The sequence below is a fragment of the Xenopus laevis genome, chromosome 4L, assembly GCF_017654675.1.
Source record: "Xenopus laevis strain J_2021 chromosome 4L, Xenopus_laevis_v10.1, whole genome shotgun sequence".
NCBI classification, from domain to species: domain Eukaryota; kingdom Metazoa; phylum Chordata; class Amphibia; order Anura; family Pipidae; genus Xenopus; species Xenopus laevis.
This window is the reverse complement of record NC_054377.1, coordinates 120,908,181-120,933,075: the sequence shown is the minus strand read 5'-3', so window position 1 is coordinate 120,933,075 and position 24,895 is coordinate 120,908,181. Positions and strand designations below refer to the sequence as shown.

The window sequence follows — 24,895 nt, the reverse complement described above, 5'->3', positions numbered from 1 at the left end:
TTATTTCCCTTTGTCTCTTCCAGGCAGATCAGCAGGTGGAACCAGTAAAGAAGTTGGCTCACCTGGTTGGGAAACGCCTGATCAGTTGTTTGCAGGCCCCTGCTGGCTCTGATAGGGAAAAGAAATTGGTGAGTCTACAACTTAGACCATCCTTTATAAGATAAACATTTTCCATATTATTTTATGGAATGACTTATAAATAAGGAGTCCTCCAGTTCCACTTTTATATGTCTCACCCTAGTACCTATATGTTAGGCGGCTTACTCTACCATGCTCTGCAGGACTAATATAGATGTATATGATTGCAGAGGAAGCTGGCTCTTTCATCTCTATCATGGACTATGGCAGAATGTCTCAAGGAAATTGATACCGAATCAAGGATGAGGTGAGTATGTCATTAACTGTTTAATATGTTGTACCATTTAGCCATAAACAATGTATAATGCCGGCCTGGAATAGTTTTCTACCCAAAACTAACTCACTGGCCTAGTATCCCAGTACCAATACCATTTGACCCACATCATTAATCTTTAAAATTGGGTTTCTTTGTGATTGACCCAATTATCATGGAAATTCAAGCTAGCGCCCAATGAAAACTATATTTCCCTAACGTGATAAGCTCTGATATAGAATTAAATATAGACCTGTGCACACTTATTATAAAATATATAAATCTCTGTCTATACATTAAAAGGATTTTAAATGAAAGGTGTCTTTGGTGTGTGTATGAAGATGGAAAAACACAAACAATGTTCCCTGTTTTTTTGACTTTCAGGAGGACCTTGGAGATGGGCTGCTGTGTAGAGGGAATTCTGTCACAAGACCTGGCAGACTTTGAAATAAGCCTAGAGAAGGAGGTGTTACAGCCACTCACCAAACTGAGCGAGGCAAGTCAGTCCTATTGTCCCATTGCCTTCATGAACCCACAACTATGTGACATAACTACAGAGAAAGCCGACAGGCCATAGTTAATAAGCAATTTCAATATATCTTGGTAGAACAGGTCAATGTACAAAAGTTTTAGGGCCCTAAACTGAATTTGCTGTAACATTTAGATACGCCACTGACCCCAACTCCATCCTCTCACTGTGTCATCATCTCTCCTTCATTAAAATAGGTCTCAACCATCTCGTCTTCACTATTTTCAAGCCTCCCGGCTTTCATTCCTTCCTAAAACATTAATAGTATTGGCAGGGCTGCTTTATTGAATGTGTTTCTTGGTCTTTACATTTTGCTATGATCAGTGCTGGATTTCCTGCAATGTTTACTTTTTATTTGAACTTCAGCATTGTTTGCTAATTAAGTTCTTTAGACAATTATTGTTCCTCAGAAGTGTAAATGACTACATATATCCCCACAGGAAGATTTGCCAACCGTCCTGAAGCACAGAAAACAGCTCCAGAAACTGATCACAGACTGGAACAGCGCCAAGAGCAGGTGCCTCAGATAATAATATAACTGCCACACATTTAAGCAATGCAACGTTAACCCTTCCTACTCTTTCTAGCTTAATATAGCTTTCTCTCGCTAAAGTATTATAACCCTGAACCCCCTACTTGTACAAAAAAGACAGGTCATGATATGCAGTATCTAGTAGAGTTGTGTCTAAAGCAACTGGACAACTGGACTTAGTGGGGCTCATTTATAAACACTGGGCAAATGTGCTCCTGGGCAGTAATCCATGGAAACCAATCAAATGTTTACTTATATTGTGACCCCTGCAGTAGGCTAAAAAAAGCAAATCACTGATTGGTTTCCATGAGTTACTGTCCTACAGCAAATTTGCCTAGTTTTTATAAATGAGCCCTGAGCTTTCTTGGAAATATTTCACCACTCATCCAAGTGGACAGATGAAATCCACTTGGTGAGTGGTGAAACATTTTTAAAAAAAGCTTTAGACTTAAAGGAGAAGCAAACCCTAAAGTTAAAAAAACCCTACCCTCCTACCCTACATAGACCCCCCTCCCTCCTCCCCACAGCCAAAGTGTTACCCCGGAGAAATGGACCTAAATTTTGAATACCCTCGGCACAGATTCAGGCATCAGAGTTCACAGGCACCATCTTCTTCTCTTCGGTAATCTTCAAAATGAGACCGGAGTATTGGCGCATGCGCAGATTAAACATGGCGTGCCTGAATCTGCACCGAGGGGTAAGTAAAAAGTTCGGGGCATTTGCCTGGGGTAACACTTAAGGTCCCCATAGACGCGACGATTCTTCTTGCCGAACGTCCGATTTTAGGGAAGCCCGACCAATCCTTCGAAATGATCGTGCGGTTAGTGGTATTCGAACGATCGTACATCTTACGATTTTTCGGCCGACATCTGTCGGGAAATTGATCGGCCAGGTCAAAAAATCTTTGTCGGTCCCAGTGCAATCTCTCTATGTTTGCAGGGCCAAGCAGGCAGCTACCCTTTGTTTTCCTGGTAAATTGGTCTTTTTAGTTGATGGTAGATTCGTACGATCGTACGATCGTTCTGAGAAGATCGTGGTCTCACGATCAGGATCTGATCTTTTAAAAATCTCAACATCTATGGCCAGCTTTAGGCTGGGAGGAGGAGGGAGGGGGTCTGTATAGGGTAGGGGTTTTTTTAACTTTAGGGTTTGCTCCTTTAACTCCACAAGATACTTTTTTTTATAAAAAAAACAAACTGTTAACACTATCCCCTTTTCAGAAAGTTATATTACTTACTATTCTTGCAGTGAAGAGCCCTTAATGTTAATGGGTGTGAATGTGACTTAATTATGGGGTACCTCTTGTTCTTATACATTGGTGGGAATAAATGAGAATAATGAGTCTAAAAGGAAGCACAGTTATAAGCAAACATGTTGCACTAACCAGTGACACAGCAGGAAAATACACACTGTGTCATGGAGGAGGACAACAATCACCCAATGGGGATTAGTGAATACTCACAAGACATCACATGGACTAAAAAGGCATATCGGCCTCATGCTTCCTGGTTCTGGTCAGTAGATCCTCTCTGTCTGTGATCCAGGTAACAAAATCCAGATAATGTATAATACAATTCATTTAGGCTAATAAGCCTAGAACTAATATACTCAAACATTCCTTATTAGGACATGGCATATCAAAGGCAATTTTTGTAGTCCGCACTCACCCACTTATCCACCTCTTAATTGTTTAGGCGGTGCACGTGTCCAGTGGACCCCAGTCCAACCGGCTTCATAAATACTCCAATATATGACACAGCTCCGTTCAATATATTAATTTAAAAAGACTTTATTAGCACGTGGCTTTTAGCTCTGCAACAATCAATGATTGTTGCAGATCTTAAAGCCACTTGCTAGTAAAGGCTTTTTCAATTAATATCTTGAACGGAGCTGTGTCATATATTGGAGTACATGGCAAATCAAAGAACACACCATCCAGAGGACAAAAATCTTAACATTTTGCAAAGGACTAAACAGTCCCACATTCTCACTTATCTGCTTCACAGTACCAGAAATCATTTGGACAAAATGCCTTTTAGTCTTGTGACTGGCCACCTCATCCTCATAGAGTGCTTGTTTTTCCACTCCTCGACAGTGTTGATTTTCCTGTGACTTTTGCTTCTTTGTCACTGTATGTATCTTAGTCTGCAGGCACATGCTGTTTCATTATTGTTGCACTTCCTTAAGGACCCATTACTCTGGGTACTGTGGATCACCAAGGACAATTCTGGGAACTGCAGCAACTAAGTTATATGATTGTACCGGCCTCGGTTGTTCTTTCTTCAGTGGATCGTTGGTGGGAATAAATAAGTCCTCAGATATGCGAAATGGACCCTAATGCCCCCAATGAAATGTTTCACATAGTTATCAGTGGCACAATTTTAGTGGTTCCTATCAAATCCAGCTTGCATGTTGTTGTCCATAGACAATCACAGATATGAATTACACTTGCACATATCTGATAATGTCATGTCATGGTTACTGCAGATGCTCCAGCAATACAGTATATTGCAATTAAATATGCCTTTGGGGGATCTTACTTCAGGCTTTAAGTTAAAAGTCAGAATTTAACTGTGACAGCAAGTGGTCAATATTGGGGTGAATACATATGCTTTTATTACCTGAAGTGGCTTAGCCTTGATATATGCAGTCTTCCTGATTCATGGTATGCTACTCTTCAACCATTACCATTTCCAACTCCAGCAATAGAAAATGCCCTGCAATATCTCCCTGAGCCAAACAGTATATAAACAATGCTGTAGACATAACACTGTCTGACGGCTGTACACAAGCATACCTGCAGGCTGTAGAGTAGTGTGTTGCTGGTGTATACTGGTATAATTGTTCAAAACATATTCTCAATCCATTCCTCCCTCATGTGTTTGGGTATAAACATGCACATTACAGCAAGATTTGTGCATTTGGTGTATATACACAGACTTGCCAAACACCTTGTCTGTATACCTGTAAATAGTGTCATTTTAACAGTGCACTTAATTGCAATGGCACACCTGGAGATTAATTGCCAGTGATAAATTTCTGCTTCTGCAGGCGAGGAAATTTCCTGTATGGGCAGAGACACACGGCAGATTCAGGGAGATTAGTCGCCTCGAAGAAGAGGAGATTTGTCGGCAGGCGATTAATCTCCCCGAATCTGCCAGTGTGTCTCTGCCCTAAAAGCTTTCCCACCGGCAATAATGTGAATGTGCTGGTGGTAATACCCATGTGTTGCTTCAGTCTCCCAAAATCGCTTGAAGTTTCTTCTAGAGGCCATTGGTATGCCATTGCCCTTAATATATTGATATAAATATATGCACAGCCACTTCAAACCATCCTCTCTACTATCACCCAGTAAACCTCTATTTGCAATGTGCCTTCAATGCTATATTTTCCACTTTAGTTGTATATACACAGATATTTGCTTAGGACAACTTTCTATCCATTATCAGGAAACCCATTATCCAGAAAGCTCCAAATAACAGGCCATCTTCCATAGACTCCATTTTATCTAAATAATTACATTTTTGCAAATGATTTCCTTTTTTTCTGTAATACTAAAACCATAGCTTGTACTTGATGCAAACTACTTAATCCATATTGGAAGCAAAACCAGCCAATTGGGTTTATTTAATGTTTAAATTATTTTCTAGTAGACTTAAGATGTTGGCCAGTGTCGAACTGGGACACCAGGGGCCCACCCAAAAATCTTAGACCAGGGGCCCACCAAAAGACCTCAGGGGCCCACTCTCAGTACTATTATAATTCCTCTCCTCACGCAACCTTTATTCTGCTAGTCTCTTTTCTTTACATGCTATAATCTATTATTCAATATATTTAGTCTATTTGTTCTCATAGAAATAGGTAATGGCCATGAAATATGCCAAATGTTTTGAAGCAGGAGGGCCCACTGACTTTTCCTGGTATCCCTGTGGGCCAGTCCGACACCGATTTTGGCATACGGGAAGATTTAGTCGCCTGGCAATAAATGTTCGCTACTGTGGACAACTAATCTCCTCGAAATGCTTTCCCACCGACAACAAATGTAAATCGCCAGCGGGATGGCATATGCAATGCTTTGGTTTTTCTGAAGTCGCCTGAAGTCATCTCACGAGAAAAGCAACGCTTATGCCATCCTGCTGGCAATTCACATTCTTGTAGGTGCGAAGGGGAGATTAGTCGTTCGCATTAGCAAAGATTTATCGCAGGTGACTAAATTTCCCCGTGTGTCACCACCCTTAAGGTATGAAAAGATCTGTTATCTGGAAAACCTCAGGTCCCAAGCATTCTAGATAACAGATGCCATACCTGTAATATATACCAGATCAGCATTGGTATTAGATACAGAGATTGACTGATAGATATTATGTTAATTATAAATGTGGGGTTACACTAATATTACAGAGGCTGCTCCCATGGGGCTACATTGCGGTCAAAATAATGGAGACCCACTTTATTACAAGAATATATGTATGGACCTATACATTCTCCTAGTAATAAATGTATATAATGGCCTAAGTGAGTTCTACACATTAGTATACAATATACTTATTGGTACACATAATGTGGATACATGAAGAATCGTGGCATAAAAACAATATAATTCATTCTGTATTTGTCCTGCGTGATATATTCAGTGCACGGCTAAAGGATCAAGGCTTATACCTCAAATCTTTCTGTTCCGCAACAGGCTGTCTCAGACCCAGAAGAATATTAATGCAGGGCAAGGAGGTGGCAGCACAGGAACAGCAGCAAAACTGGAGAGTCTCAAAGAGGAGGAGGAAGAACTAAGGAGAAAACTAGAACAGAGCAAGGTGTGTATGTGGCCATAACAGAAAATGTTTCTATCATGTCACCTCTCTCACTTCTTATTTGTGCCCCACTCTCCTTGCTTACTTAGAAGCTCTTCATGTCTTTCCTGTCTTTATTATTTGCTAATATTCCTCTGTGGTCTCAAAATGCAATATTCATAGTGAGGTCTCATCAGTGATGGTATAATCTTATAAATTCTATACGAATTCTATAAAATTTACTGCAATTTGCTTTCAACACCACTTTATTGGTATGCAAGTAAGTCACTGGAAATTTTCATTCCTAGATCACTTTTTTATTATTAATAGTTAATTACCATGCAGTCTGTGCCCATTGTTAGGATATCTGTGTCCTCAACGGATTGCTTTACATTCTGGGGAGTTTTGTCACCCTCATTTTTCCGGGTCACTGATGGTGCACGTGTTTTATTGATCATAATGTTCAATGCTGCATTTGTAAGCGACAAACATTTATACCAGAAGTTAAACAGCTTTTCGTTTTCCAAGAACACCTACTTTTGGCCATATTATTGCCTGCCCAAGAGGTAATTTAACATGAGCAGCAAAGTTCACCATGTGATATTACCCTTAAATATAACACCCTAAACCTATACAATTGCTGTCATTTTCATTAATAACAGACCTGCTATGACTTAATTTTCCTGGAACAAACAAACAAACACACATTGTGCCCTAGATACCACTTGTGATCACTGTCCATCAAAGGGGTGGTTCACCTTTAAGTTAACTTTTAGTTACTGAATGGCCAATTCTAAGCAACTTTTCAATTGGTCTTCATTATTTTTTTTTTATAGTTTTAGAATGATTTGCCTTTTTCTTCTGACACTTTCCAGCTTATAAGTGGGGTTCACTGACCCCGTATAAAAAAACAAATACTTTGTAAGGCTACAAATGAATTGCTATTGCTACTTTTTATTACTTCTCTTTCTATTCAGGCCTCTCCTATTCATATTCCAGTCTCTTCAATCGATACATGGTTGCTAGGGTAATTTGGACCCTAGCAACCATATTGCTGAAACTGCAAACTGGAGAGCTGCTGAATAAAAAGCTAAATTGCTCAAAAACTACAAGTAATAAAAATCAAAGCCATCTGCAAATTGTCTAAAAATATCACTCTCTACATCATACTAAAAGTTAACTCAAAGGTGAACAACCCGTTTAAAACCTTGCTAATCAACTGCTCCAACGTTCCTCACTTTTATTGCTATCAAGCAACAAACCAGTCACTGCAAAGCAAACTTTTGTAATTTATTTTACCAACAAGGAATTTATTTTACCAACATAGCAAGAAAATACCACATTCCCCTCCATGTTTATACTAAGTACCACATTCCCCTTTTAGTTCTTATCCAATAATAACAATGGGCAATGTCATCTCCTCGTGCCTAAATATGTTATAAGGGCAATGGCACATGGGCGACCAAACAACTGAAAATAGCTTTAAGGGCAGTGGCCGATGGGGAGATTTATCATCCGCGATTATTTATGAGCGACTGCGGGCGACAGATCTCCTGAAAATGCCTCTCAATTTGAAATAATTGAAATTGCTGGTGGTAAGACCAACATATTGCTAAATCACCCTAAGTTGCCTCTGGAGGAAACCTCTTCCCATTTAGCAATATGTTGGTCTAACCGCCAACAATTTCAAATGGAGAGGCATTTTCGAGAGATTTGTTGCCTGCAGTCTCTCATAATAATCGCGGGCGACAAATCTCCCCGTCGGCCACTGCCCTTAATTGGGAAGTTTTACAATCACGTGTTTTGAATTTCACAATTGCACTTCCTTCCTCATTGTCATTCATCTGCCTATTTATTTCTAAGTGCCAAATGAAGATTATATTGAGGCATGAAAAGGGCAAAGTACAACCTGAGAAGTTTCTATTGGTTTATAAAATAAACACAAGTTTCTAAAGTCCTGTCATAAATAAGGTTTCTAGTCTACTGATACCAGACCACTCTATGATCAGGGGCCCATGCTTTTCAAAAAAAATTCTAGATACAAGTATGGGACATGTTATCCCGAATGCTTGGGACCTCAGCTTTTCCAGCTAAGGGGTCTTTCTGTAATTGGGATCACCATTCTTTGTCTACTAAAAAAATCAATAAAACCCAATAGGACTGTTTTGCCCCCAATAAGGTTTAATCGTATTTTAGTTTGCATCAAGTACAAGGTACTGTTTTATTAATACAGAGAAAAAGGAAATCGTAATATAAAATTTGAATTATTAGATAAAAATTAAGTGTATGGGAAATGGCCTTCCCGTAATTTAGAGCTTTCTGGATAACAGGTTTCCAGATAAGGGATCCCATTCCTGTACTTTACTAAAACCAACACATGTTCTTAGGATATAACTGTGTTAGAAGGTAGGCACACCGTACAAATAAATTCTGATGCTCCAAATTTTAATCTTGTGCTCGATGTTTAGTCTCTGTTAGTTGTACCTCTCCTCAGTAACATTGTAGCCTGAAAACAAGACTGTATTCTCTGCCTTTTAACTTCCACCTGCCAGAGAACACAGTATCGGCACTGTTTATAGTCAAGTACCTGACTGCCCTCAGCCATATAGTCTTCATTTCTGGTGTCTTTGTAAGCAGTAAAAATTTTACATTTATACATGGGTAAAAATGTTAGTGGAGAATCTGGAAAGTGTTAAGCTCTGTTGGGTTCTTCGTGGTTTCATATAATTTTTAATGTAATGTGCTAGCTTACATTTATTTATGTATTTAAATGTTTTATATTATGCAGGGTTTATTATTTTATGGAGTAAAGAAATAAACACTCAACTCAGACAAAGACTATACTTTATTTTTTCTGTTGGGATAGATATATCCCTAATAGTGATTGCTGAAAAAATCATGAATTTGCCACAAAATTCGCGAAACTGCGGAAAATTTGTGAAAAATTTTGAAATCGGAAAGATCACGAAAAAATTGTGAAATTCAAACGTTTTCACAGGAAAAACGTGAAATTCTGAAGTTTTCACTCAAAAATCGTGAAATTTGAAGGTTTTCACAAAAAAATCGTGAAATTTGATGGATTTCACAAAAAAATTTTGAAATTTGACTAAATTGATGCAGGCAAATTTTCGCTGGAGATTCGCGAAACACAGAAATTCGCCGCAAATTCGTGCCAGGCGAATTCATTCGCCCATCACTAATCCCTAAAGGTGGCCATACATGGGCCAATAAAAGCTGCCGACAAACTGAGTGTATGGGGCCCTCCGACGGGCTTCCCCGATTGATATCTGATAGTTGGGCAGATGTGGTTCGGACACGGCTAAAAATCCCGTCGGATCGTGGACCGCATCTGTTCGTTGATACGTTCCAGCGATCCACCCGCCCATTTACCCTTCATTATGATCCGAATGTTGGGCCCTAGGGCATATAGGGGAGAGATCACCAAACTAGCGGATCTCTACGTGTATGGCCACCTTAACTTCTGTGAATTCATGGTTAGTACATGTTTCATTCTGATGTGTATACAGAAGTCATGGGCTATCCCTATATAATTACCGGTATATCCAATGCATTTAACTGCACAAGACAAGGGCCACCTCAGAACTTGAAGTACGATTCCCAATAGACTGGCTATCATTTTGACATCTGTCTATTCACCCGTGGTAGAAAATTGGAAAAAAATGCAGGTATAATGCCACTCTTTATCTATTTGTAGGATGAGTACATTGCTGATCTCTATAACTACACCACCAAGGAGAAAGAGTGTGAGAGATATGTTATTCAGGTAAGTTCCACACTGACATATATTAAAGGAAAATTATACCCCCAGAATGAATACTTAAACAACAAATTATAACAACAACAGTTTAAATAATATTACGTGGCCTATTATAAAATCTTACCAAACTGGAAATTATTTATTGGTAATTTGCACTTTTATATTGTTTACCTTGAGCCACAATTTTGTGATGGTCTCTGTGCTGCCTCGGAGATCACCTGACTAGAAATACTGCAGCTCTAACTGTAACAGGAAGTAGCATGGGAGTAAAAGAACTTTGTTCATTTATTGGCTCATGTGACCTAACATGTATGGTTTGTTTGTGTGCACCGTGAATTGTATGGTCCGAGGGAGCGGCCCTTAGTACTTACAATGGCAATTTTATATTTAGGATTAACCAATGGCGCATATTGCTAAAAATGTATATTTTTATGAAAATATATACAATGACATATGAGCTGTTTTATGCAATATATTTTTTCTAGATACCTACATTGTTCGGGCACTCATATATGCACAGAACCCATATACACATAACAGGGCACATAACTTACAAGTTTTTGTCTGTGTTGTAGCTACTGGAACTGCAAGCTGAATATCATAAGAAGTCGCTGAGTCACCTAACAGAAGCCCTGGAGGAACTAAAAGACCTTCAGAATGAGACAGGTTAGAGAGACAGGAAAACAAACAGCACTGAAAGAGTCATAAGAACAAAAAAAGAGCAACTGAATATAAATCAGTCTACAATGATCATACTCTCCCTTTTTTTTCTCTGTAGTCCAGGATTCAATAGAGCAGCCATCTGCAGAGGTGTATGGAGCCCCCTTGGAGACCCATCTGGCCAAGTTTGAGTGTGAGATTGCTGTGCCCATATCTGCCTGTGTGAGGATGCTGCTTAGCCGAGGAATGCAAGAAGAGGTTAGCTTATAAAATGAATACATATGTCTCATCTCAGGCCTTTGCTTGTATATTGGAGTTGTGCTTGTATGCCACAGAGTTATGAGTCAAAAATACTCTTCTAAAAATGCACTGTATAACTTAACACTGTGGTCACGTAAAGTAAGTCTATGGACAAAAAAAAGTCATGCGTCAAAATTATTCGGACGCCCATTGACTATAATGCATTTGGACAAAATAGTTGCATGTCAAAAAATTGTCGCTCGTGTCAAAATTATTTTGACGGCCATTGACCAATGCATTTTTCATCGTCTTGCAAATTTTTAAGCGATTTCAAAAATTTTGGGCGAAGCCAAACAGGACAGATTCGCCCATCACTATCTATGAGAAATAAAGATTTCTTTTCCTTCAGTCTTCCAGAGCAGGACACCTGAAATGACTTCTTCTTAGGCACAGAAATACACAAAGTTTCTTTTAATTGTAGCCCCCCCCCATACATTTCCAAGTGAAATATTAGGCTGCTACTGAAAGATTACCTTAATAATGAAGGTATAGATTTTGTGCTCTGGAAAACTAATGGAGAAAGAATTTAGATGGGATGGGTTAATGACAGCATGATTTGAGCAACTTGGAGCAAAAATGTGAATCTGGAGAAGATTGCACATCCACCTTCTAATGCTTGATGAAAGTAGACGCCTCTGCCCATGCAGCTGTGAAAGCTTATTTAGAGTATTTGATGGAGAATCTTCCCAAGAATCTACTAAGACAGGAAGATAATCTGCTTACCCAATAAGAAAGAAGGTATACAGGGAGATGTGCAAAACAACATTATCTTGTGAAAACCGGGACTATAACTGTAGAAGGTTTCATTTTTTTAACCTTTATAGAAGAAAACATTCTTAGGTGCCAACACTGGAATCATAATCTTAAACCCATAATAACAATAGAATGGAAACCTTTTTCAAATCCTTGCATACAATGCCTTGCAAAAGTATTCTATCCCCTTACCCAGTTAGAATTTGTATCTCAGTACAAGAGAAATTGCCAAGGCAAGTACTGTAAGTAACAAACTAAAGGTGGCCATAGACACACATCCTATCGTACGAAACAAGGATTCGTACGATTTTTGGATTGTGTGTGGGGTGTGCCGACATCTTTCGTCCGGCAGAGATCGGTCGTTTGGTCGATCGGTCAGGTTTGATTTTGACCCGACCGAACTATCAGATTACCCCCGATATAGCCATGTTTGTTAATGGCATATCGGGGAAAGATCCGCTCGTTTGGCCACATCGCCAAACAAGCGGATCTTTCCCCGATATGCCATTAACAAACATGGCTATATCTATGGCCACCTTTAGCCTTCTTTGTACTGGGTAAGATGGTGTCAATCACAGTCAAATTTGTTCGACTTCTTTTAAATTCAAATAATTCCATGTTTTCAGGGATAAGAATTGTGGATTCTGATGTATTACTCCACCTTGGGGGGTTATTAGAATGATTAATTGACACAGCCTAACCCACATATATTGAAGGACAGAAGATTAAATCACATATACAGTATATAGAGCAGGGGTGTCCAAACTTTTGGCTCGCCGGGCCACATTGGAAAAAGAAAAATTGTCTGGGGCCACAAATGAAATACACAAACACGTTTGATTTGTAAAAGTAATGGAAATACACAGAAAAGAACTACAATGCCAGTTGGATAACCAGATGGAGCTATACACTGGAATATGGGACACCTGGATATTAAATAGACTTATTATTATATTATTATTACTAACTGGCCAATGGGCAGAGTCCCTCCTCCTCCTATATCCTTTGCAACATGACTGTCACGGCCGGCACCCAATACCAGAACAGGTGCCAAGTACCCTGGTCTTGGCTCGGCTTCACCAGTAGTGTGACCACCGTTGGGCTTCGGGAGGAGCCCTCAGCTTACTTGGGTGCCACCTGGACTTAACGAGGGGTACAAGGCGAGATGTTCTGGCTAGCAGAGGGGCACGGCAGGTAGCAGAGTCTTTTGGGCCGAAGGTCACGGTACAAACGGAACAGGCAGCAGAATCGTCAGACAGGCTGGGTCGAGGCAGGCAGAAAACAAGAATTGTCAAACAGGCTGGGTCGAGGCAGGCAGATAACAAGAATCGTCAAACAGGCAAAAAGGGTCAAAACCGGGTGATCAATCAAGGGGTTAAACTGGAGAGTAGTCGTAAGCAGGCAAGGTCAGGATCCAGAATTCAGAATGGTCAAAATAGCCAGGCAGGGGTCAAAACAGGAATCAGGCAGAATCAGACAATAGCACACAGCTCAGAAGCACCAGGAATTCAATCCTATCACGGGCAATGGTAACCTGTGGGAATGCCCTTTAAATACTATTTGAATTTGGCGCCTCTCGCGCTGACGTCATTACGTCAGCGCGCCTGCGCCTTTAAATCCGAGTGCGCATGCACGCGCGCTAGGAAGCCGGTACCGGAGCAGCGCGGCGTGATGGGCGTCCCCGTCGAGGGGGCGGCAGGCGTCCCTGCCGTCCCCCCACACCATGCCCAGGTAATTTTATTACAATGACGTTTCCTCCGGAACCAAGCTGGGCCGCATTCATATGCATCCTGGGCCGCATGTGGCCCTCGGGCCGCAGTTTGGACACCCCTGATATAGAGAGTGAGAGAGTCTGGAGAGCAGCACACTCATCAAAAAGCCCAGGTGCTGCTGCAAAAAAGATATTATATCATCAGCCCAGACATCAAAGATGGCCCTAAAGGTCTGCCAAAAAACAACCAATGGGTCAAAACTTATCCTACCTGACATTAAAACCACTTGGTAATGTAACGGAACGGGGGTTCTTTTTACAAAAGTGTTTCTCTTGTGGGGTCACCCCAGGTATGCTGCCTTATCTATTGCTTGGCATATACCATATAACCCACCAAACACACCAGCCTCAGTACCTTTCTACTCACCAACATTTAATGATTGACTCCATTACTTGTTACATTGGCCTGCGTATCTCTCGGCCCCTGTTCATCAGTTTATTTTGTCTATCACAATAGCTCTCACATGCATCAGTCTCTGCATATTCCAACCCATCTCAAAATGAAATACAACCTCTGAACCTTTTCTTTTTCTTTTATACATGTACTTTCTGCATGTTCTTTCTTACTCTTGCTACATATGTCCTGTAACTCCCGCTGTTCAGCCTGTTTCTCCCCATCTCTCTTACAGTACATCACCTGCCACATCTCTGTCCCTGCATTATAAAAATGAAGGGGAACTTACCAAAACCCTCATTTTCCTTCCTTCCGGCTGTGCTGTACAGAAAGTTTCTGATAAAATCAGAATGAAAACACCACCAGCATTGGAATGCACTGTTGTGTTCTGCTCACCATAACTTATCCATATCCCTCATGAAACTCAGCAATGATAAAAGCAAATGCAGTGCTGTTTTGTTTCTGTTTTGTGGTCATCACGTATGTATACAATGATTCCCAGCTGCCCCAGCCAGCTTTACAGATGAACGGCATTCAGCAGAGTCTTATTTATCTGCAAGCTGTGTCTATATACTACTGTCTCAGTATCAACACACAAGTCCTTTGCATCCCCTAATAAAACCAATAGGAATATGTATTGTACCGCAATAACTTTCTGTCACTCCTTTCACAAAAGGTACATGCCAGTAAACCTGTACTCTATAGGGTCTCTTCCGACTGACTGCTGGGGCCTCAATACTGAGGAAACTTAAGGCCTGTTTGGGAGCTGGAGCCAGTGACCTGAGCAACTTTATGTCTGAGCCACATGCAGTAGCAGGTGAATTCCTCTCATCTCTTCTATAATACTGAAAAAATAATTAATGTAATTTTCTAATCTGCATGCTTTTCCATATTTAATCCTCAGCATTTCTGTTTTCTAGGTTACAAAATATAAAGACAGTCCTATACTTACCTCCTGGTCAATGCTCTTTTCATGACCCTTTTCTCCATCTTGCTTTTACAATCATACACCACGTGCTGGCTCAGGATGAAAACATGTTAGTTTCAATGTCTCTGTTGAAAAAACAATAATACATATGATTGGCCCCTGTCCCTCACATATTGTTCCATTCTTCCTTTAGTTGCTGCATATCCTGAATTGGAGGGAGTTATTAGATAATATCCATCCCTATTATATTAACAGTGCTGGAACTACTGGGGGAGCAGGGGGTGCAATTGGACCAGGGCCCACACCCCTCTGCCCCCCCCCCCGTCAGCTCGCACACCGCTGAAGCTGGCAGGAAAATAGAGTATGGAGGGGAGTGGGGGGGCCAGTTGCACTTCCCACACCTGGGCCTGCCCATTGCTAGTTATGTTACTGTATATTAATACATCTTATTATTAGTCTATTAGGGTTTCACTTAATCCAGGTTTCGGTATGGGATTCGGCCTGATCTGAGCCTTTTTTTCAGCAAGATTTGGATTTGGCTGCATCCAAGAGCCCGGCTGAACCAAATCTTAACCCTACAAAGTGTTAAAAATGTGCAAATATTTATGCCTATGCTACATAAGAGTGTCTGTTCAGGCATATGCGAGTCAATTCTTTGCCACAGAACACCAGTTTGCATCCCCAAGGAAAGGATTTGGTGTGGTATTTAACCTAATCCTGTGTAAAGTGTTTTTGATTTGCTGAATCCTGAAAAGCAAGGTTTGGTGCATCCCTATTTTCTAGGGATTTTTTTTAGTATATTAAACCTTAGTTCCATATTACCCTAAGATCTTCTTTTAATTATTATTCAGCAATGCCTACTTGATGCTCCACGTTATCTATCCTTTACTTTCAAGGGTAGTTATTCTTTAGCACCTATTCTACTAAACCCTACTATCTATAAATTTGTTATTGTACAATAGCAGCTGTTTCAACTTTTCAAAATTGGACTGGAAATTGGACAGGAATTGAATTGGAAATTGGAAAGTATCCTTACCTAACCCAAGGGGACAACATCATAAAGAAAAGATACAGTACAGCTGATAATTCATGTAAATCACACAATCTGGACATCGTTTCGTAATTGATAATTCATGCTGGAGTCTGATTGTTCCAACAGGGAAATGAGTGTGTGACTCACAAAATGATTTGTTTGTGGCAGATAACTGACATACAGGGCTGAGAAATTTACAGATAAATCATTAAATATCATTAAAATCCAGGAAGAAATAAATCATAAACGCTATTTGTGGAACATGTTGATTGAACATGTGTTATAGTTTAGCTGATATTCTATAGTAATGAAAGTTCCTCTTTATTCAGGACACCAGGCTTGATAGCAATAGATAGGCAGATAGCTTGGGCAGATTATGAGCTCTACATGCTTTTGGCTGCCCACAACCTGCCATTTACAGCCCAGTTACAATAAAAAGGAATGCTCCTTCCGGTCCCACACTCAATCAGCTATTCCTTACCATATACTGAAGTTACTTCTGCAAAATGTTGACCTATTTATTTTTTCTTCAGCTGAAGGTACTTCTGATATGAAGATCATTCTTTTTACTTCCCGCTTGGATAACATATTGCCATTGTTATCTTACGGTTCTTCTTTTTATTATTTGGTTTCCACCTGATCTAATATTCCCAAATTTTTGACCAGTACAGTTCCTCCCTATCAAATAAACGGCTGTCTTGAGCACAGGCCTGTCCTATCAGACTAGCAGTACAAAAAATAGATGAAAGACAGGGGAGAGGCGGAAATTAAATGTTGTATTGTTTGTACACAGACATCAGATTATTCAGACCCATGTTGTTTAGGGCAAGTATTTGTACACAATTTAAATGAAGAGGTTGGCAGCAATATTGCTTGAATTCTGTGCTTGTAACCATCTTGTAGAGTAACCAGGATGTTCACTCTGCCTCGGGCCATTTCCTATTAAGTCTCATAGATAGGAAATCTCTGTGCTACAAAAAAAAATCTTGTGTGCTCAACCTGATGTTGCTGTTCTTATTTGCCAGTTTTAAACTTAATGGAGTTTATCAACCCAGAAAACGACCAATTCTTCTGCCTACCCCTAGTTCTGGTCCTGGATATTCACATGTCTCATGCTACATACATGCTGTAGCACTGCCTTAAAACTAAAAACGAAAGCCTTCAACTCTCACTTAAGGAATTGTGGCAGAGACTTACAAATCACTCCTTAATTTGCCTGTGGCCAATTATGTATCCAGAACCACTGGTTTAATAGTACAGATACGGTCTAATAATTCAGAGCCATATATTTAAACTTGCAGACAACTTTGTTAGGTCCTCATCAGTGAAAGGTATTGGAACATGGGGTACAACCTGGAGAGCAGTGAAGCAGAGACACCATTCCATTTAATTTACATTGCAAGATATCTAGTGTAAAGACTTCTGAAATCAGAGGGTATTCATATGTCTTGTGTTACAACTGTAATGTTATACATAACAAATTAATCCTTCTATCCATTAAGCTTGGTCTGCAGAGTTTGTTTCACTATTTGTTAGGACATTAACTTACTTTTTGCAGGGGCAGATTAATGCATAGGCCCAGTGTGATCAGGGGCCCATTTATATTTTCTTTTCTTTTAATATTTCTTTTTATTTGGACTGCTGGGTCCAGTCTGGGGCACCTGCTGGGAGAAGAAGGCAGGCAAGGAACGTGTGTTTGAATGTGTACAGATCCAGTGAAGTCGCTGGTGCATGCCAAACCAAAGCCAATGTGGAAAGCTTGGATGCACACTTGCCTGGTTCTAAACATATCTGGACCAAGCAGTAGCCTAGAATGGGGCCCTGTGTGGATGTATTCTAGGGGCCCCACATGTCATTAATCCACCACTGACTTTTTTCCATTTCTTTCATGCCTGCCCCCACTGTTTCTATGAGACTGGCAGGAAGGAAATTGATAATGGTTCAGTTTGCTTGTTACTAGCCATAATGCCGTGCTTCCATTCTAGGTGCTCTGAAATCATACCTTAGAGAACTTCCTGAACCTCTTATGACCTATGAATTGTTTGATGACTGGATGACTGCTGGCAGGTAAGAGGGTCAGACACATTTCAGATTCTATTCACTTGTTATCCCTGTATTTTAACTCCTCTCCCTTTGCATAAACTTTAAGCACCAAAGACCCTGAGAAACGTCTGGAGTGTTATCGACAGTTGTGCAAGAAGCTACCACCAGCCAACTACAACAACCTCAGGTATTACCATTTTATAATGTCTTCTGGCTGGAGGAGAGGCTGGTCAGAGAAAGCAGAATGTCATTGAGATAACAACAGCTTAAGATGATTGGAAATGGAATATCCAAGTAGCAACAGAATATGCTCATAGGCATTACCAAAAATACTGTAAGGCTTGCACAGTTTAGTACTACAGATTATATTATTAGCTCAATAAGCCATAGATCTATACTGGCAGTAGAGGGACACTTTAAATCTTATGTCTGTATTACGGCCCGCTGCACCTGAAGTATTTAAACTGTTTACAATCTATTAAAATGTATCAGTGTAATGTTTCCTAAAACCGCTACTATAACTTCTCTTCTTCTGCCTTGTAGGTACCTCATTAAGTTTATGGCAAAGCTTGCAGAGCACCAAGAGGTAAACAAGATGACTCCAAGCAACATTGCTATTGTGCTTGGTCCCAACCTTCTGTGGGCTAAAAGTGATGGGTATGTAATAATTTGCCCTAAGATAGGGCAGCACCTGTTCCATTATTTTTGATTTAGTTTAAAGGAGAACTAAACCCTAAAAATGAATATGGCTAAATATGCCATATTTTATATACTGACCTTATTGCACCTGCCTAAAGTTTCAGCTTTTCAGTAGCAACAATGATCCAGGATTTCAAACCTGTCACAGGGGGTCACTATCTTGGAAAGTGTCTGCGACACTCACATGCTCAGGGGGCTCTGAGCAGCTGTTCAAGAGATAGTGACACCAGAAATTAAACCATTTTTACATCTATCATAATATTGGCTTTGTTTGCTACTTATGATTTTGCCATAAGTATTTGCTCAAAGCTTTTACATTACCTTTCTGGCTCTCCGTGTTAGTCTATGAGGGGGCTGCCATATTTGTGCGGCAGGAGTCCGTTAGCATTAGAAACTTTAACTGACAGGCTGAGATGGGCCAGGTTGGTAAAACAGTTAGGTTTAGGAACTTCAACTAACAATTACTTATAAAAATAGACCTCTCAGCAAAAAAAACTATCTACATGGCTTATATAACTTTTAATGTCGTCACAAATTATCAAGCAGAAAATGAGGTTAGTCTGTAATATAAAATGATGCTACAGGTCAGATTATTAAATTCTGATGCTAATTGCACTGGTTTCTGTGCTGCCATGTAGTAATTATCTGTATTAATTACTAATCAGCCTCATATTGTGACATGTATATTCTATATATACTGTATATTGTGTACTGTATTATATAGGGTCCCTAAGCTCAGTAAGTGACAGCAGCACAGAGCATGTGCAGTGAATCAACAGAAAAGAAGATGGGGAGCTACTGGGGCATCTTTGGAGACACAGACACAGACATAGCCCTGATAGCTATAGAAATATAGAGATCAAGCAGTGAAAAGGTTCCTAAGCTGAAATGTAACAGTACATGGTAGAAACTATGGCAGCCTATTGTTCCACCAAGGAATGATATTGAAGTCAGTAACTCCAGTACAATGCTGCAAGAGTTATGTTTAGGGGTAGGTGACCTCACGAGTACCCCAGACTGCCTGGAACTTTGATTGTGTGTATTAGATTTACTTAAAGACACAGCTGGTATAACATGCAACATCTGCCCATATGCCAGAGCCTGAAAAATAGGGAGTGCTGTTTGTATTGATCAGTAAGAAGTCTCAGACATCTATTAATAAACCTCCATATTCTCAATAATTATTTTTTACAACTTTAACAACACGGGTTCTTCCCTCATACGCAGTGTTATGTTCATCTCTGCTTCCTGTTCCTCCTGACTTTGAGTAGGTGGGGGTGCAAATTTAATCTGGTCAGTAAAATGCTGCAAAGAGCTGAGCTATACTGGACTGGAAATCCTAATGGGGCTTCATACTGAGCGGAATATTTACAGGAAGCCCCATTACCACATCAACCATATGCAGATCTGAAAGGCTCAACAGAAAACCACAGCAGTCACGATGTGAAATAGCTACAGCAGTACAACATATAATGCACACACACTGCCTTGCAAAAACTACTCACATCAATTCTCTGGTGTTACTGAATAATAAATACTGCACTATGATGATTATTTACTATGACTTTTTAATGTGACATTCAGAAGTACAAAAAAAAAAATGAAGTTGCAGAAATATTAACATTTACAGTTAGGTCCATAAATCTTTGGATAGAGACAATTTTTTTTCTAATTTTGGTTCTGTAAATTACCACAATGAATTTTAAATGAAACAACTCAGATGCAGTTGAACTGCAGACTTGCAGCTTTAATTCAGTGGGTTGAACAAAAACATTGTATAAAATGTGAGGAACTAAAGCCTTTTTAACACAATCACTTCATTTCAGGGGCTCAAAAGTAATTGGACAATTGACTAAAAGGCTATTTCATGGGCAGGTGTGGGCAATGCTTGTATGTGGAAGACTTTGATGTTAACAGACAACATGCGGTCAAAGGAGCTCTCCATGCAGGTGAAACAAGCCATCCTTAAGCTGCAAAAACAGAAAAAAACCCATCCGAGAAATTGCTACAAAGAAAGAAAGAAAGAAAGCAAGCACTGGTGAACTCAGCAATGCAAAAAGACCTGGACGTCCACGGATGATCACAGAATCATTTCCATGGTGAAGAGAAACCCCTTCCCAACAGCCAAACAAGTGAACACCTAGCTCCAGGAGGTAGGTATATTGATATCCAAGTCTACCATAAAGAGAAGACTGCATGAAAGTAAATACAGAAGGTGCACTGCAAGGTGCAAGCCACTCATAAGCATCAAGAAAATAAAGGCTAGATTGGACTTTGCTAAAAAAAAAAAAAAACATCTAAAAAAGCCAGCACAGTTCTGGAAAAACATTCTTTGGACAGATGAAACCAAGATCAACTTGTACCAGAATGATGGCAAGAAAAGTATGGAGAAGGAGTGGAACAGCTCATGATCCAAAGCATACCACATCTCTATAAAACATGGCAGAGGCAGTGTGATGGCTTGGGCGTGCATGGCTGCCAGTGGCACTGGGACTCTAGTGTTTATCCCTGATGTGACACAGGACAGAAGCAGCAGAATGAATTCTGAGGTGTTCAGAGACACTGTCTGCTCAAATCCAGCTAACTGCAGTCATATTTATTGGGAGGCGTTTCATAATACAGATGGACAATGACCCAAAACATACAGCCAAAGCAACCCAGGAGTTTATTAAAGCAAAGAAGTGGAATATTCTTGAATGGCCAAGTCAGTCACCTGATCTGAACCCAATTGAGCTGCATTTCACTTGTTGAAGATTAAACTTCGGACAGAAAGGCCCACAAACAAACAGCAACTGAAAGCCGCTGCAGTAAAGGCCTAGCATGGCGTTAAAAAGGAGGAAACCCAGAATCTGGTGATGTCCATGAGTGCAAGACTTCAGGCTGTCATTGCCAGCAAAGGGTTTTCAACCAAGTATTAAAAACGAACATTTCATTTTCAGTTTTTTAATTTGTCCAATTACTGGGCCCCTGAAATGAAGTGATTGTGTTAAAAAAGGGCTTTAGTTCCTCACATTTTTATGCAATCTTTTTGTTCAACCCACTGAATTAAAGCTGAAAGTCTGCAGTTCAACTGCATCTGAGTTGTTTCATTTAAAATTCATTGTGGTAATGTACAGAACCAAAATTAGAAAAAAATTGTCTCTGCCCAATTATATATGGACCTAACTGTAATAACAATATAATGTACTGTTGCCCTGCACTGGTAAAACTGTTCTGTTTGATTCAGAAACACTACTATCGTTTATATAAATAAGCTGCTGTTGTAGCCATGGAGCAGCCAAGAAGAAAAGCTTACAGAGCAGATAAGTTCTATGGAATATAATGGTGTTCTACAGAGCTTATCTGCTATTTTAACCTATGCCATTTAGCCCTATTTCAATTGCCCCCATTGCTACACAGCAGTGTATTTATATAAACAATAGTACCATTTCTGAAGTAAGCAGATCTGTTTTACCAGTGAAGGGCAATACTACATTATATTGTAATTACTTTAAAAAAACTTTGGTGTTCCATTAAATAGAGAATTGGCCATTGGTGTAAATGCAAGGTACTGTATGCCCACCACCCAACATTTGTAAATCAAAATGTTTTTGATCATGCCCATGGTCCCCAGTTTTTACCTGTATATTTGCTACTATAGTTTTTGCCGTGCTTAAATGTGTTTTTTTATAAACACATGATAAGTAAACATTGAAAATAAAATACACCATCTGCTGGTCAGTTTATAGACAGAAACAGAAAACAAAGAACTGTTGTGATGTTTAGCTGCTCAGAAAAGAGATCTGGAACCTTAGATGACCATTTTTATCACTTTCCTGAGCAGAGCAACATCAGAACAGTTCTGTTTTCCTTCTCTCTCCTAACTCTCTGAATATACAGGAACTGATCTGCAGGTTGTGCTGTTGTTCCAAAAGTAATTATTTTGGCAGTTAATAAATAATATGAAACAAAAAAATAACTAATGCAAATCAAAAAAAGTGCTTAGGAAAGCCCCCTGAGCAATTTAAAGTGTATTGTTATTTAAAGTTTACTTGTAATATATATTTTGTCTCTATTTATTTTCTCTGGTGAGCTCTCGAGTTGGCCTATGAGAGCTCAATGTATGCTAATGTACCTGATGCTAGTGATACCATATTAAAAGCATTGATTCATTCTTATTACTCCTTTCAGAGAGACATCCTTATGGGACATGGCCTCAGCTTCCCCTATCATGATGGTCAGTGTGGTTGAAGGATTGCTAAACTGTGCTGCAAGCCTCTTTCCAGAAGGTGAGATTGTGCATCAGTCCATAAGGCATTGGAGCTATAGGGAAATATACTATAAGTAAGGTCAATTGTTCCTATATATTCATATTAACTTTGCAGAACAAACAAACATATCTAGTTCTCATCTTTACTCATATAATCCTATTTATCTTAGCTCATCTATATGCAGGCAAAATACTCCTTCAAGACATCATTAGTTCATCTGAAAGCCGAGAATAAAATATTTACAAACCCCTAAGGTGCAATATTTGGATTATTTATCCACAATGCAGTTTTTTTTCAAGAATTCGTGTGTCAATTCTATAGCAGGCCCCTGGAACTGGTATGTGGTGCACCAATATGAACACAGCAGCTGTTTTTATTACTGTACTTCTGTGCAAATGGATCACTTCTGTCACTAAGGGGCAGATTTACATATGGTCGAATATTGAGGGTTAATTAACCCTCGATATTCCACTGCCGAATGTAAATCCTTCAACTTCGAAGTCGAAGGATTTACCGCAAATAGTTAGATCGAACGAAAAATCGTTCGATCGAAGGATTTTAATCAATCGATCGAACAATTTTTCTTCGACCAAAAAAAACTTATATACCTTCCCCATAGACTAACATTGAGCTTCGGTAGGTTTTAGGTGGCAAAGTAGGGGGTCGAAGTTTTTTTTAAAGAGACAGTACTTCGACTTTCGAATGGTCGAATATTCGAATGATTTTTAGTCGTAGTCGAAGGTCGAAGTAGCAAATTCGATGGTTGAAGTAGCCAAAAAAAAAACATTCGAAATTCGATGTTTTTTTTATTCTATTCCTTCACTCGAGCAAAGTAAATGGGCCCCTAAGCATCAGTTGGGGTGTTAGCAGCAGATTCACTTGGCACAAGCCAGTTGCATCTATGAATGCAAGACTCTAAGAGAATGCTGTAATTACCAGCAGTTCCAGCCTAGGGATAATTCCGTGCCCACAATTGCTCCCCTAATGTTGCTGAGGATTCAAGTCACTAGTGCACCAGTGCACCCTCAGCTTTGTGTCCATTTGGGTGCTGTGCAGTTGTGCATGCATTTGTAAATGAGCCCAAATTGATTCCAAATTGAGGCAACCTACCATGTACCATTTACTTTCATAACAGAAAATTGTCTGATTTGGTAAAAGAATATACCAGCTCTCCTTGAAATCTTGTATCTGCTATATTTTCTATTACAGCCTCTTTAGGGAGAAAACTCCATAAAATACTTTTCTTATCATTAACATGTAGCTGAAACCTCCTTTCTCCTACTACAAGAAGAGGCGTAGACCATTATGTTTAGGAACAGAAATATTCTAATTTCTCCATTATACGTCAGCATAACTATAGATCACATTTATTTTGTAGATGTTGATTTTGGGGTTTCTGAGGCATACCCTGACACATCCTCTGTCTTGCCAATTAAGAATCAGGATTGTCCGAAAGCAGAAGAGACAACACCTCCGCCATCCAACGTTTATGAAAACACAGAAAGGTGAGAAGCTACAACATGCACATACATCTTTAGAGATGATCAACCCCTACTGAATAATATACCTTTACCCCAAATGTTATGTCATGTTTGGTCCTAACTTTTTAAAAGATAAATTATACCCCCATTTTTGGTATGAGCTCACTCTGCAACTCTTGCATATTTTTCATTCACTGGAGAGTTCAGCCAGACCCCGGATTCAAGTTATTTTGAAATGAGCACTAAGGGACATGCTTATGTACTCCTTAGTACTTGTGTCTTTTGTGTCTGTAAATGGGAGTAAATGACCCCTATAGACCCATGCTGTTCTAGTACATCCATCTACGTGTACATTTACTTGTTTTTCAGTGTCTCTGAATGTTTGACAGAATGGGAAGAGCAGACAAAGTTGGCCTCTCAAAAGGCTCTTCCTCCTATTGACGAGAATAATTCCACAACCACAAAAGTAGAAGGAAGCCCCACAACCATGCGTAAAGGTAAGGCAACATTAAAGGTATACTGTCACATCCCTGGCTAGATATCCACTGGTAGCAACTGTACCTTGT

The 24,895-nt window shown here is 39.7% G+C and overlaps 1 protein-coding gene across 1 annotated transcript in view; it reads left to right on the top strand.

The window, feature by feature from the left end:
* The window catches only part of sh3bp1.L (SH3-domain binding protein 1 L homeolog), a 40,155-nt gene that overhangs the window by 12,550 nt on the left and 2,710 nt on the right, over positions 1-24,895 (top strand). The window contains exons 3-17 of the mRNA XM_018258892.2: positions 24-128; positions 309-385; positions 776-887; positions 1,361-1,437; positions 6,140-6,263; positions 9,955-10,023; positions 10,593-10,683; positions 10,796-10,935; positions 14,601-14,712; positions 17,842-17,923; positions 18,006-18,086; positions 18,443-18,556; positions 22,769-22,866; positions 24,227-24,353; positions 24,699-24,826. Of these exons, the coding sequence (XP_018114381.1) occupies positions 24-128; positions 309-385; positions 776-887; positions 1,361-1,437; positions 6,140-6,263; positions 9,955-10,023; positions 10,593-10,683; positions 10,796-10,935; positions 14,601-14,712; positions 17,842-17,923; positions 18,006-18,086; positions 18,443-18,556; positions 22,769-22,866; positions 24,227-24,353; positions 24,699-24,826 (1,537 nt within the window). The remainder of the gene's footprint in view (positions 1-23; positions 129-308; positions 386-775; positions 888-1,360; positions 1,438-6,139; positions 6,264-9,954; positions 10,024-10,592; positions 10,684-10,795; positions 10,936-14,600; positions 14,713-17,841; positions 17,924-18,005; positions 18,087-18,442; positions 18,557-22,768; positions 22,867-24,226; positions 24,354-24,698; positions 24,827-24,895) is intronic.